Here is a 13727-nt window from a genome sequence, read left to right on the forward strand (position 1 = left end):
AACCCTAGGTTGGACCAGTGGCGAGATGCTTGCAGGGCTCAGCCATTTCATTTCGTTTCGTCTCGTCTTGTCCCTTTTGTTCGTCCGCCATCATGTCATGTCATGTCGGAACCTTTCCGACAACCCTGTATAAAAACAATTGGAGAATCAAAACGTATTCCCCGCGTAAAATAGCTTCCCTCCAGCATTACAAAAGCTGTGTTATCATAACGCCAAAGCTTGGTGCATCCAGGTCGTGAGTAGGTTTCCGGTCGTAATAGCATGCAAAAATAAAAGCAGACAATCACTTCATGAACCCATGACGATGTCTCTGATGGCCCATCTCCAGGCATCGTCATCTCGGTCAACGGTGCCGATCCACTTCTCACACTTCTTACGCCAGCGCTCTTCCTCTTCGCGTTGGCGTCGCATAAACTCGGGCCCAACGTCGAACTCCTCGCCCACCAGCCAGTCGTCTCTGACATCACTCGCGCGACCATGTGTGCGCTCACCAGAATCCGTGTCCTTCTCCTCGAGATCGGGAATTCCTCGGAACGGGTCGTCTTCGTCATCTAGCGCATCGAACCCGTCCATTGGGTCATCCAATCTACCCGAGGAAGTGGCTGTGTCGACTTTGAGCCAGCACATCTGCTGTGGGTCGAACACCATATCACCGACACGCTTGACGCCCTTCGTTGCGCTCATATTGGTGATAAGCACAGGTCGAGGCGTTGTGTTTTCTTTCTCCCGCATCATGTACGGAATGGATGCCGTCGATGGGGTCGAAAGAGGAACATCAAAGACATTCAGAACGTTCTCGTTCCCTTCCCAACGAAACGTATCTGGGTTGTAAATCATGCCATTGACTACTAAATTTGGATTAGCCGATAGTGTGCGCCATGCGATCCAGTACACGTACCTTTTGATTCCTTCCCAGAATTGAGATTGGATATCAAATGCGGCTTTAATTGCTGAGGCTTTCGAGTCTTCCTTGACCGGATTGTCGTTGGCGGGGATTGACCGGCATTCAAATGTGGCCTAGCGGACAATTGGGCGACGCGATTTGTCGGCAATGGCCCGACGGGTGGTGTACGTTGTGCTAGACTTGCTTCCCTAGCCATGCGACTGGCAGCAGTGTCTCGAGCAAAGTGAGGCTGATGATCCACCTTGACAGGTGTATGTGGTATGACAGGAGATGGCGTATTGCGATCGGGTAATACGTTCTGGTATAATCTGTTCCTGATGTTTGTTCGGTTCCCACTGCCGATAGGCTGTTTGGTGAACTTCGACTCCGTGTGTGCTGATGTCGGCAAATCATCAAAAACGTCCAGCTCATGACCGTCGCCAAATTGGCGGAGGCGGCGAGGTTTATTTAGTTGTTGCCACGGTTCCGCAGCCACCTTCTCCACAACGCGAGGTCTTCGTGGGCTGGGCGACCTCATTGTGGATCGCGACATGGTTCGAGACAAGGGTCGAAACTCCGAGCCCTGGTCGGAATCACGACGCCGAACCACCCGAGAATTCTTCGAGGCCACATGCTGCGACTGTGTGTTTGAGGCTCCAGCGGGTAAGAAAGGGGTTTTACGGGCCTGAGGCGCAATTCCCTCATACGCATTGCGGGCTCGATCAACTGGCGTCTTCGGTCGCAAGGTGCTTTGGGGCCTGCTGGGGTCCGTTCGTGATGGTGGCCGATCGTATCGAGAAGTCACGGGCCGGGCAGGGGAGCCTGGGCCCTTCATCACCGGCAGAGATCTCTTCAGTCGCAAAAGCTGGGCACTGGTTGTGGCGGCCGCCTCGTTTCTCAGAGTTCCAGTTGATACCTTCTGACCGAGTTCTCTTCGTCGCGGGGTAGAAGGCTGGATTGAGACACCGTAGGAGGGCGTAGTAGGTGTGTGTACGCTAGACACCGATGACTGAGTAGAGTGGCCCAGTCTCGACTGAGATCTTCGAGATGGTCGCGGTAGAATTGGACCGCCGCTTTCCGACACGGGCTCCAATGACGACTGGGTGTGAGATCGTTCATGGCTCACCATAGGCCGTGGTAGACGGGATATTGACGGTGGGGTGGGTTTGTTGGTGAAGGTGATAGACACGGCCGTCTTTGGACGCGCAGGGCTGATGGGTCGAGATTCTTTTACCCTTATATTGCGGTGCAGAGTGCTTTTGCCCGAGCTGAAAACATCTCCGTCGCCGAAGTCAAGACCGTCGAAGAGATCCTCTTTCTCGGTTGTTGGTGTTTCGAATTGCCGGGATGATCGAGGCCGCTTGCCCATGTCAGAAGGTCTTTCTGGGGATCCACTCTGCTTGCGACGCTTGAGTCGCTCGCCGAGGTCCAAGGGTTCATTCGGCAGAACCAGACCGTCAAACGCATCGTCTTCACTCTCAGCTGTCGAACTAGAGATGCTAGGACTCATAGCGGATGAGCTGCGATGAGATGCACCTCGTCGAGTACCTCCAAATCTAGTTCCAAGGCTGCCTTCTCCCCAATCGAAGTCATCCCCATTACTGAGATGTGGTGTCTTAGGAATATCCTTCCGGCTGCTCAGCTTGAGTTTCCCACTTGATGGAAGCTCCAAGTCCGTTTCGAAGTCATCCTCTTCCTTTCCGAGGGTTTTCAGAGGCGTAGGAGGCGTAATTGTAGAGATAGATCGAATTTTAGACGCCTTGATGGTGGTAGAACCATCGTCGCCAAAAACATCGTCATCATCATTGTCCCGATATCTCTCCAAATTGACGGGTGAAGCGAGCCTCATGGTCTGATTCTGTCGTAGCGGTTCTTGAACGGGAGCCGGTTTGAACTCTTTGACGGGGCTCCCGTTTGCCGAGCTGCTGATTTGTCGCAAGATTGCTGGAAACATGCTGCCATCCCGAGGCTTTATGCGAAGGGTTTGGCCGTTGTCGGGCAGCTCCAGGTCCTCATCCCAATCTTCTTGGAAAATCGTCTTGATTTTCTTTCCGCCCAGGCGCTTGATGGTACCACCCATGAGGGCAGAAGGCGGAACGTTCTTTGGTATTGGAATGCCGGCATTGGTAGCTGCAGCGATAGCATCTAGTGTCGACTTCTCGTCGTCTCCAGGTAGATGAAGATGCCTCTCATCATCTCCGCCCAACGACTCGCGGTCGGATTTGAAAGAGGCGCGGCTGTCGCGCCGGTTGAAGTTATTACTCGTATTAACCGACGAGTTTCGGAATTCGAGGTCATCATTGTCAATCATAAAATCATCATCATCCCAGTCTTCAACCACCTCCTCCACAGGCTGCCGAGGCTTCAGTCGTAAGGTATCCATGGTATATGGGGTTTTTTATTTGGGTGAAATGCGGGTCGAAGCATGCAAACGCAGGCGAGGATATGTAGTATGTGTACAGGGCGGATCTCGGTGCTGAAACTGTGGTATTGCTTTCGCGGATTGACTTGTTGAGCCAGTACTACCCCCGTGTGGTGTAGCTCACATCGCCCTCACCAGAATGAGATCCAAAGGTAGGAAACCAGCACGATTCAACACAGCTTATCGCTCTCAGCTCTCGATATTAATATCCGAAAACCATACCAACATCAATCGCTATTCCCGCTTCCTTGTTGCATTTTCTCGAATTTCCTTCGCAAATGGGCTGGGGGGGACGTTGAATTGAGTGTTGATGCGGTCGTGTGGAATTCACAGAACGAATTCTGGGTGTACGCGGTATGGTGAAGGGGTCGTGATCCTACAAATTTATTGCTTCAATTGTGATCTTCGGTTTGGCTCGTGGAGTGTTTTCGACTCCGCACCAGATGCGCGAGCCGGGATCGAGGGATGGATCTCAGTAGGGAGTACAGCAAGGCGGAGGCGTTGATGGAACGGCACCTGACAACAAAATTTTGTAGGTCTTGATGCAATAGGAGTGAGGCTGTATAGGTGCGAAAAAGTCTGCAACGGAAATGTGGAAAGCAGGAACAGGAACTGGTGAATCTAAGGCAATGGGAGAGCGTGAGGTTGGTTGATTGGTGTGCTGCTATTCCTGTCTGGTGGAGGGAAAATGGCTGGGAGACCGGGTCTTTGGATGGTGGGTGGCCGGCCATCTGGGCGCAGCACAGGCCAACTTGGGACCCTGGCCCCGCTAAAAGAACACCACGCAACACCGGCCACATTAAAAGCACAGACCCCTCCAGCTGGGGAAACAGGGGCTCAGAAAAAGCATGCAAGTGGAGGCAAACAGGATTTCACATTGCCTTCACATGGGTGTGCCGTTGCAGCATTGTCTTTTTTTTCCTCATGGCGGCGCGAGTCTGACGCGACGCGTCAAAGGTTTAATACATATTGTCAAAAAAAGAAATTTTGAATATAAGAAAAACGACACAATGTGTTCCGCATTACTCCTCAAATCCTTGTGCCATTATGTTACTTAATCTCGAAATGTCTCAAAAGTCAAGCAAATGGGTAATTTTGAGCATTGTGTCATTAGCAATTACTTGGCCTGCTCAATGGAGCTCTGGAAGATTGGGAGTCATCTAACCCAGCTAGGTGCACGTAGTAGTCCCGTGCTAGCCAACTCATGTCTGTCTTTTGAGGCCGTCGCGGGAGCTGGTGCCTGAAGAGCTGCCTAGTACGGTCTGAGAGTAAGACAAGCAAGCATCTTAGTGAAGGTGAAGGTTTTATGCAGAGTACTTAAAGACCAAAGTAGTTTCCTTTTTATTACTCTTTGAGCTTCTGCATCGTAGATTATGCTGCAGACTCATCCGTTGCGGCTGCTGTTCAAGGATCCACGGTTGTTGCAGCGCGTCGATGGGTGTCACGTAAACCCTTTGTCGAATGACCTCCCATGTCCCCGAGCTCCCTCGAGACTTCCGCAATCATCCTATGGATGTAGTACTACCCCACACTCCGACTTCAGTTTAAAGCTGAAACACACGATTCAGCGTGGAAACCCAGAGCTTGATATTTCCCGTCGTTTATCTTGACAATCCCGGTGGTTCCTTCAATCTCACTTCCCCATTCCGGACTTCCCAGCGAACGCCCGGCCAAACCTTATTTGGGAACTGCTGTATCGCTTGCCGTTTTCGTTTCATCTCCGTCGACTGTCAACACAATATGGCAGAATCGCGCCTGCTCCGTTTTCCCGTGTCGGGAACCGAGGATGGAGATGAGTATGTCGTCGTCGAGGTCGTGTCGAACGGATCCAAACCACTCGACATCAAACTCAAATGTACTGAAGGGGAAGCTGTCTACTTAACCAAGAGTAAGGATTCCCCTTCCAAATTATGCGCCGTGATGATCGACGCGGGATCCCAGCACGCGAATTTCATGCTTTCGCGAGCCTAATAGGACGACGCTCTTGAGACCCTGGACTGATTATTTTGTTTTTGTTATAGTACGTCATAACCGGGTTGCCGAGCTCAAAGCTTCTGGCAGCCAGTGCACCAATGAGGAATGGCAACAGATCTTGATATCAAGCTTGATCGATCAAGAGGGCGGCACTAGCCCTCATGGCATCGAGATCAGTGCCAAGGTCCACTCACAGATCGACGTCACGCTCAACTTTCGCAAGGACATCGAAGGGATCAAGGTAAGTACCCGGGCTAAGACAGCCTGTGTCGGGTTTACCCTTCCCGCACCCCCCGGGATCTGACACTAACATGAATGATAGAAAGCACTTGGATCGATCAAATTAAAGGAGAACTCGGAGGAGGAGGAGGGCATATCCCCGTTCGAGTGGTGCGTTGCTGTCATCGGGTCCCGTGCGAAGACAGCGCAGGATCTAGCCGCGGCCAACACCAAAGCGGCCGCGCTAGAGCATTCTGTCAACGAGTTGAAGGACCAACTAGAGGGGCTCCTCAAAGCGAAGGAAGACGACGAGACGCATATGCTCGAGAAGTTCAGGGACCTGTTGAACGAGAAGAAGCTCAAGATCAGGCAGCAACAACGCCTCATCGCATCTGCTAACGTCGACCCCGTCAAGCTGGAGAACGTCGGCGCGAGTCAGGATACGCTGAGGAAAGCCAAGGCTTCGAGACAAGCGAAAAGGAAGGTGGAGGAATCAGATAGCGATCAGGGGTTTGAGAAAATGGATGTCGATGAAAGCGGCGAAGACGATGACCAAAAACCCGAGGTAGATCCATACATGGACGAGCGACAGACAACCGACGATGAGACGCAAAGTGAGATGGATGACAGTGAAGAAGCACCGCCTCTCGCAGCAAAACGAAGAGGGAAAGTCATACCAACTCGGGCGAAAGCTGGGACCGCGAAGGGCAAAGCGAAATTAAAGCAGTCGACACCTCCAGCTAAGTCCAAGCCGGCACTTAAACCAGCCCAGCCAGATAATGCGCGTGACGATTCAGCATCTCCACCGAGGAGGAATCTCCCCTTCATGAAGGGGAAGAAGGCCCCTCCGCAATCTCAGGTAACGGCAGGCGATGATGAGACGGAGTCTGATGATGAGCTATGAAAAGTCTATGGCAGACCACCTGCCCTGCATACCTTATCTTGTTCCGATCGTTTGCTCGTGTCATCCTCGACATACTTGCGTCATATACTTATATTAGGCGTTGACGTAGATGTGGTTCTGAGTTTTGGACACAACGGCGTGGCCACGACAGCTGAACACCCCTCGGAGGCAGAATCACGCGTACCTAAATTGATCTTCTCGCGGGAAACTCAAATGTATTGAGGCATCTGGTTTGGAATAGAATTTGCCAAATCCAACATAGCTGAATTCGGCGCGCTGACCTTATCTTCGGTCATCAGCAGCGAACTTGTTACTCCAGAAACCCCTGAAGTGCTTTTCAGTCCCCAATTCTGAGATCTGCTCGATTTCCTTCGGCGTGAGCTTGAAATCTGGAAGTTTCTTCATGTACCCCTGCAGCCTCTGCTCACTCCCGCTCGTGGTAATCGTCACAACCCCCTGGTCAATGCACCACCGCAACGCAATATCCGCTTCCGTCACCCCGTACTTGCTCGCGAGCGCCTTGTACATCCCGTCAAGCGGCCCCGGAGACGCTTTAGTAACCGCGGTCAGCGGGCCGTACGCCGACACGGCAATGTTATGCTTGCGGTGGTACTCGAGCAGATCCCCGTGCTGGAGATACGGGTGGAACTCGATCTGGTTAATTACCGGCTGGATCTTAGCTGTCTGGCGAATCGTATCGAGGTGCTCCTGCAGAAAGTTGGATACCCCAATAGACTTGGCTTTTCCAGACTCCTTGATGGCTTCCATCTTGGCCCACACCTCCTGCAGCTCCTCGGCCGTGTCCACCACGAAGGGCGAGTGAACCAGGTACAAGTCCACGTAGTCGAGGCCCAGCTTCGCGAGCGAGGTGTCGAACGCCGTCTGGACGTCCTGCTTCTTGGCGTCCCAAAGCTTCGTCGTCACGTAGAGCTTCTCCCGCGGCACGCCGGCGGTTTTGATGGCTGTGCCGAGCTCGGCCTCGTTGCCGTATGCTGATGTGGTATTAGCACGCAAATAGCATCGAACGAGTAACTAGAGCGGAGAGATCCAAGCATACACTCAGCGCCGTCCAGATGGAAGTAGCCATTATTGATGGCCATAGTGGCCAACTTAACAATTTCGTCATCCAAGTCAGCCTTTCCCTTGGCCTTGGATCGAGCGGTGCCCAGGCCGTACGCGAGCTACATCGAGATTGTTGTTAGCGGCGTTGAATCAGTGCTGAAGATGGGGCCGTACCATGGGTATCTCGGTCCCATCACTGAGCTTCAGATGGGGTATGTAAGGCATCTGCTTGGGCGCAGTACCCGAAGAGTCGGGCTTGAAAGCGGCGGTGATTGAGTGCATCTTGGTGAATGTTGTGAATAATGCTCTAGGGCTAGATCTAGGAATAAGCGGTGGTGTTTGTCGAAGAGGCACGGCTCCTGTAGTTGCTCTAAGTGACAAGGGAAAGCGGTGCAACGAAATAGTCTGCGATATTTTTCTGAGCATCTAGTCCGTTATATGTTTATTTTCGACTGTCTACGGTACTTAGGCTGCGAGGGCGGAGCGGAGTCGGGGTGGGCTGATATGCCGTAGTAGCGAAATATTGAGGTTCTATTTCAGACGAACATCAAAAACGTAAAGCAGTACCCATTTTTGATTTAATATTCGGCTAACGGCGCAGACAACTACGGCTGGGGATTCCATTGTGCAGTCCTTGATCATTCGTATGCCACGCACGAACGTCTCGAGATCGCATAAGCTTCAGTAACAAATTACGAGGTTTCTGTCCAGGACCGACTGCGTGAGCACTTGATCAAGGCATGTATTTAACATGGGAGTATGATTTAACTATCGTAGATGCCATACCAATTTGGTATCAATGAATGAAGGTATCGCAACCTAAACCAAAGCGTCTGCGTACCAAGGTAACTGACGCCAATCTTGAGAGCGATGGCGGGGCAAGTGGATGACGTTATCTCGCGTTTGCATGCTTCGGTGATAACGGCGCGATAGAGCAAGCTGCAAAAGAAAGCTGCCACGGCCCGCTGTCTCGACACCAACAACACCTGTGAGATACATGTCAAATGGCCATTAGTACAGGTGACATATATCCACTCAGAAAACCGAATCAACTCATTTTTTAAGGATTGATGGTTCGAAGAGACAGAGCTAGTGCAGTCACACCACAAGTACGCGAATCGGGGACCTTGGCGCCGGAGCTTTCATGTCGCCACCCGCATGACCGTTACACCTCCCTCGCAAGCCACTTAGCTTGACATAGATTAGTAGCATACTCCCAACTTACATAATGACTTGACTATTCGAAAATGTCCTCCACCACAACAACCCCTTCACGATAATCGCGACTCTCTCCTTCCGCACTGCATGCAACAGTGCGTAATCTCATAGAAGACCAACCTTATGCTCCTCTCCCTCCCCCTCCGCCGACCAGCCGCTCCACGCATGCGACTCGCCCAAATGGCCGCCACCATGTCCTCCAGTAGTAGCCCTTCGCCTAAAGGCGCCTCGTCCATAAACACTATACCCAAGTCCTGGACGTATACCTCCAAACTTCCCGCCGATTCTTTCTTTCCCACGCCGGCCGACTCGCACAAAACCCCCCGTGACCAGATCGGCCCCCGCCAAGTCCGCGATGCCGCCTTCACCTGGGTGCGCCCCCAACCGGTTGAGTCGCCCCAACTCCTCGCCATCAGTCCAGCCGCTATGCGCGACTTGGGTATCACAGGCGGCGATGAGAAGACGCAAGATTTCGTGGATACGGTGGCCGGGAACAAATTACACGGCTGGGATGAGGCGAAGCAAGAAGGCGGGTATCCCTGGGCGCAATGCTATGGTGGCTTCCAATTCGGACAGTGGGCCGGGCAGCTGGGCGATGGAAGAGCGATCAGTTTGTTCGAGACGACGAATCCGGAGACAGGGGTGCGGTACGAACTCCAGCTCAAGGGCGCGGGACTGACGCCATACAGCCGGTTTGCCGACGGCAAGGCGGTGTTGAGGAGTAGTATACGCGAGTTTGTGGTTAGTGAGGCGCTGCATGCGCTCGGAATACCGAGCACGCGGGCCTTAAGCTTGACGCTGCTGCCGGGTGTCAAGGTGAGGCGCGAGACGGTCGAGCCGGGGGCTATTGTGGCCAGGTTCGCGCACAGCTGGTTGAGGATTGGGAATTTTGATTTACTCCGCGCGAGGGGGGATAGGGACTTGATCAGGAAATCGGCTACTTACGTGGCCGAGGACGTCTTGGGTGGTTGGGAGGCGTTGCCCGGTAGACTGGATGACCCGGATCAAGCTGTTAACTCGCCTGCGCCTGGTCGGGGGGTAAAAGTCGACAAAGTGGAAGGCCCGGACGAGAGTGCCGAGAACAGGTTCACGAGGCTGTACCGCGAGATCGTGCGGCGCAATGCGCTGACGGTGGCAAAGTGGCAAGCGTACGGCTTCATGAACGGCGTGCTCAATACCGACAATACCTCCTTGTTCGGGCTATCTATCGACTTCGGCCCTTTTGCATTTATGGACAACTTCGATCCCGCCTACACACCAAACCATGACGACTATATGCTGCGGTACAGCTACCGCAACCAACCGAGCATAATCTGGTGGAACCTCGTCCGACTGGGCGAATCATTCGGCGAGCTCATCGGCGCCGGCGCTCGCGTGGACGACGAGAAGTTCATCGCAGAGGGCGTCAAAGAAGAAGAAGCGGATGACGTCATCAAGCGCGCCGAGAAGGTCATCACTCAGGTAGGAGAGGAGTACAAGGCCGTGTTCCTGGCCGAATACAAGCGTCTCATGCTCGCGCGTCTGGGGCTGGAGACATACGTAGATAGCGATTTTGATGACATGTTCAGCAGTTTGCTAGACACCATGGAGGCCCTCGAGCTGGACTTCAACCTGTTCTTCCGGCGCTTGAGCTCGGTCAAGATAGCCCACCTCGACACGCAGGAGGCGCGGGAGGTTAAGGCTGCCGTTTTCTTCTACCAAGACGGCGTGACGGGCAGCGGAGGTGAAGAGGAAGGCAGGAAGCGGGTCGGGGAGTGGCTCGGAAAGTGGCGGCAGCGTGTGCTGGATGATTGGGGCAACGGCACGATGGTGTCCGAGGAGCAGGATCGAGAGAGGCGGGAGGCGATGAAGAAAGTGAACCCAAATTTTATCCCACGGGGTTGGATATTAGACGAAATCATCAAGCGGGTGGAGAAAGATGACGAAAGGGAGGTCTTGGACAGAGTCATGCACATGGCACTGCATCCTTTCGAGGAAAGCTGGGCTGGCCGGACCTTTGATGGGGTTGAGTACAAAGGCGACAAGGAGGAAGAGACTAGGTGGACGAAAGACGTCCCGAGGATGGCAAGAGCTATGCAATGTAGCTGCAGCTCGTAAATATCGCTATGATAAGTGATAGGACGAATAAATTTGTGTAATATGTAAAACTGCGGTTGTCTCATCACTAATACTGGCAAAAACAAAGCCTGGTCACGTTATATACTTTCTCTACTCCTCGATTCCGTGTTATATGTACAGGACAATGTAGGTGCCAACAAAGGAAACCCCAACCCCAAAGCAAAGTTATATGGATATTTTTGACTTTGTTTACTTCGCTGCGCCTTACTCATACGCCATACGCTACTTGCCCCATTGGCTTGGTTTCATCCATGCCAGGTGCCATGAAGTCCGTCTTGGGGTTGCCTGTTGACTTTGCTGCTGAGCAACGTGCCATCGTTGGCGAGCTAGGAATTAGTTAGTCTGATGTCCAGTTCATCGAGTAAGACGAGAGTCAGTATCATACCTTCGAGAGATTGCGTCTGTGAAATAGAAATCCTCAATAACCTTCTTCAAGGGCGAGCCGCTTGGCTTGGTACCCTTATTCTGATCCACCAGTTGCACCTTGCTGAGCTGCTGCAGTGATGTTGGTTCAACGATGTCATATGATGCGAGCGCCGGACTGATTTCCGCCATCCTGTCTCGGAGTTGGGCGACATCATCATATGGGAGAGGGGCGCCGAAGAATTCGCTGATAGCGCGAATGATCTTCCAATCAGTTCGAGCAGCGCCTGGTAATGAAGTGGCAGCACGGGTCATTTGGACTCGGCCTTCGGTGTTGACATATGTACCGGCCTTCTCGGTGTACGCGGCACCTGGCAAGACGATATCTGCAATCTGGGCACCACGGTCACCGTGGTGGCCTTGGTAGATAACAAAAGCATCCTTGGGGATATCAGATTCGGTAAACTCGTCAGCCCCAAGCAGCCAGACCATCTTGGGCTTGGTCTGAGCAACCTCGGCGGAAGGAGGGACGAAGCCAACCTCGAAGGCACCGGCTCTCGAAGCCTCACGTTGAAGAACATTGTAACCGTTGTGCTCGGGTGTCAAGAAATTTGCGGCGTTCTTGTCGACGAAACCACCAATGAGCTCGAAGAAGGCCTTGGCATCAGGGTGGTCAGTGACACCGGAACCGACCACGATCATGGGCTTCTTGGCCGCCTGGAGCTTCTTGCCGAACGGTCCGGCCAGAGCCGACTTAAGGGCCGCAAAGTCAACACCGAGGTGCTCGAACTCGAAGGTCGATTGAAATTGCTCGCCAACGACACCGATTTCCAAATCTGATCTCAGCCATTGCTTGCGGATGCGGGCGTTCAAGCCTGCGGCCTCATGCCTGGGGTTGGAGCCAACGATGAGCATGCAGTCAACGTCCTCCACTCCCCATATCAACGAGTTGAATAGGTAATTGGTCCGTACATCAATACCGTGAGCCACTGGCGCGTTGCCAGCAGGAACGTCAACAGTCAAGTTCTCGGAACCTAGCTTGTTGGCAAGATCTTTCATCGCCACCATAGACTCCACCTCCGTAAGAGCGCCAGCAATAGCCTTGAACTCATTCTCCTTTGGTTGTAACTGCTGGTATGCGGCGCCAATATGGGTCAAAGCCTGTTCCCAGCTGGCAGGCTCAAATTTGCCTCCCCTCCGGACCAAGGGCATAGTCAGACGCTGGGTCTTAAGGCCATCACAAGCGAATCGAGTCTTGTCGTTGATCCACTCCTCGTTGACATCATCGTTCAAGCGGGGAAGAACGCGCATGACCTCGAGACCTCGAGAGTCGACACGGATGGCAGAGCCTAAGCCATCGAGAACATCGATGGACTCGGTTTTCTTCAGCTCCCAGGGTCGAGCTCGGAAGGCGTAGGGCTTTGAGGTGAGGGCTCCCACAGGGCAGAGATCGATAACGTTTCCCGACATCTCCGAGTCAAGGTTTTGCTCCAGGTAGGTACCAATCTGAATGTCGTTTCCTCGTCCTGTAGAGCCCATTTCTGGTGCACCGGCAATGTCGTTTGAAAACCGGATACATCGCGTGCAGTGGATACACCTGTTCATGGACGTCTTGATGAGAGGTCCAATGTTCTTGTCTTCTACCGCACGTTTGCCGCCGATTTCGTGGAATCGCCCCCTGTCGGCGCCATATCGCATTGACTGGTCCTGGAGATCGCATTCGCCACCCTGGTCGCAGACAGGGCAGTCCAATGGGTGATTCGCCAGTAAAAATTCCATGACACCCTCTCGGGCCTTGTGTGTGATGGGCGAGTTGGTCTTGACAACCATGCCAGGCTGTACGGGCCATGCACATGATGCGACGGGCTTTGGTGCTCTCTCGACTTCGACCAGGCACATACGGCAGTTACCAGCAATCATTAGTTTTCTGTTCCATTTGTCAGCGAGGGTTTCGTTCGATAAGGGAATCGGGTCGGCGGCGGTCGTACTCGTGGTAACAATATCTGCCGCAAGGTTAGCATCGCGGCGTCTGACAGTATCTGGGGGAAGAATCGAACAAACCTTGGGATTGTAACTCCGGCCTTCTCGCATGCTTGAATTAGCGCAGAGCCAGCTGTGTGCTTCAGTCAGTTCAACGTCGCCTCGACGCTTTTCATCTCGGTCCGTACCTTCAATAGACACTTTCTTTCCATCTACATGGCGGTCAGTAGGTTCCCCGAAAAATCCATCGCAAATGCGAGTAGCAATTACTACTAACCAACAGTGAGCTCTACTTCGGCCGGCCGGGGAGCTGTCACAGAAAAGGCTCTCGAGGCATTGGCGGCATGTCTGCCTGTCCGCCAAGCCGAACGAGCAAGCGACTGTCGAAGCATCGTGTCGTCTCGACGGAATTGGGCGTTCTGAGGAAGACGAGATGCCCGGATGGGTGCTGAGACGGCTTATTGAATGGGGCCTTTGAAGTGTTGACGTCTCTCGAGAATCTGTCGGGATAGTAGAGCCACTAGCGTCGTTTTTGTGAGTGCTTCAACTAAGCAAGTTCGCCATCCACTCAATTGGTCAATTTT

The 13727-nt window shown here is 53.0% G+C and overlaps 5 protein-coding genes across 5 annotated transcripts; 2 read left to right on the forward strand and 3 right to left on the reverse strand.

Moving 5' to 3' along the window:
• Positions 1–288: 288 nt before the first annotated feature.
• Positions 289–3275, reverse strand: BCR38DRAFT_342979 (uncharacterized protein; the record flags this gene model as incomplete). Its single annotated transcript, XM_040855987.1, has 2 exons — positions 289–848; positions 899–3275. Coding segments are annotated over 2 exons (2937 nt in total), but the record flags the coding sequence as incomplete, so codon positions are not given.
• Positions 3276–4640: 1365 nt separating this feature from the next.
• Positions 4641–6543, forward strand: BCR38DRAFT_212128 (uncharacterized protein). Its single transcript, XM_040854166.1, has 3 exons — positions 4641–5193; positions 5327–5520; positions 5602–6543. The coding sequence occupies exons 1-3, from the start codon at positions 5046–5048 to the stop codon at positions 6400–6402; spliced, it is 1143 nt and encodes a 380-aa protein (XP_040715741.1). The 5' UTR covers positions 4641–5045; the 3' UTR covers positions 6403–6543.
• A 141-nt stretch (positions 6544–6684) lies between these two features.
• Positions 6685–7746, reverse strand: BCR38DRAFT_342919 (aldo/keto reductase; the record flags this gene model as incomplete). Its single annotated transcript, XM_040855980.1, has 3 exons — positions 6685–7394; positions 7460–7583; positions 7639–7746. The coding sequence occupies 3 exons, from the start codon at positions 7744–7746 to the stop codon at positions 6685–6687; spliced, it is 942 nt and encodes a 313-aa protein (XP_040715742.1).
• An 888-nt stretch (positions 7747–8634) lies between these two features.
• On the forward strand, positions 8635–10799 carry BCR38DRAFT_434826 (uncharacterized protein). Its single transcript, XM_040860322.1, has one exon. It carries the CDS (start codon positions 8806–8808, stop codon positions 10777–10779), a length of 1974 nt encoding a protein of 657 aa, XP_040715743.1. The 5' UTR covers positions 8635–8805; the 3' UTR covers positions 10780–10799.
• Positions 10800–13678, reverse strand: BCR38DRAFT_434827 (uncharacterized protein). Its single transcript, XM_040860323.1, has 6 exons — positions 13421–13678; positions 13332–13355; positions 13225–13276; positions 13152–13166; positions 11186–13090; positions 10800–11126 (listed from the first exon to the last, which is right to left on the reverse strand). The coding sequence occupies exons 1-6, from the start codon at positions 13533–13535 to the stop codon at positions 11009–11011; spliced, it is 2229 nt and encodes a 742-aa protein (XP_040715744.1). The 5' UTR covers positions 13536–13678; the 3' UTR covers positions 10800–11008.
• Positions 13679–13727: the final 49 nt, after the last annotated feature.

This window comes from Pseudomassariella vexata (assembly GCF_002105095.1).
Source record: "Pseudomassariella vexata strain CBS 129021 chromosome Unknown BCR38scaffold_7, whole genome shotgun sequence".
Taxonomy (NCBI): Eukaryota; Fungi; Ascomycota; class Sordariomycetes; order Amphisphaeriales; family Pseudomassariaceae; genus Pseudomassariella; species Pseudomassariella vexata.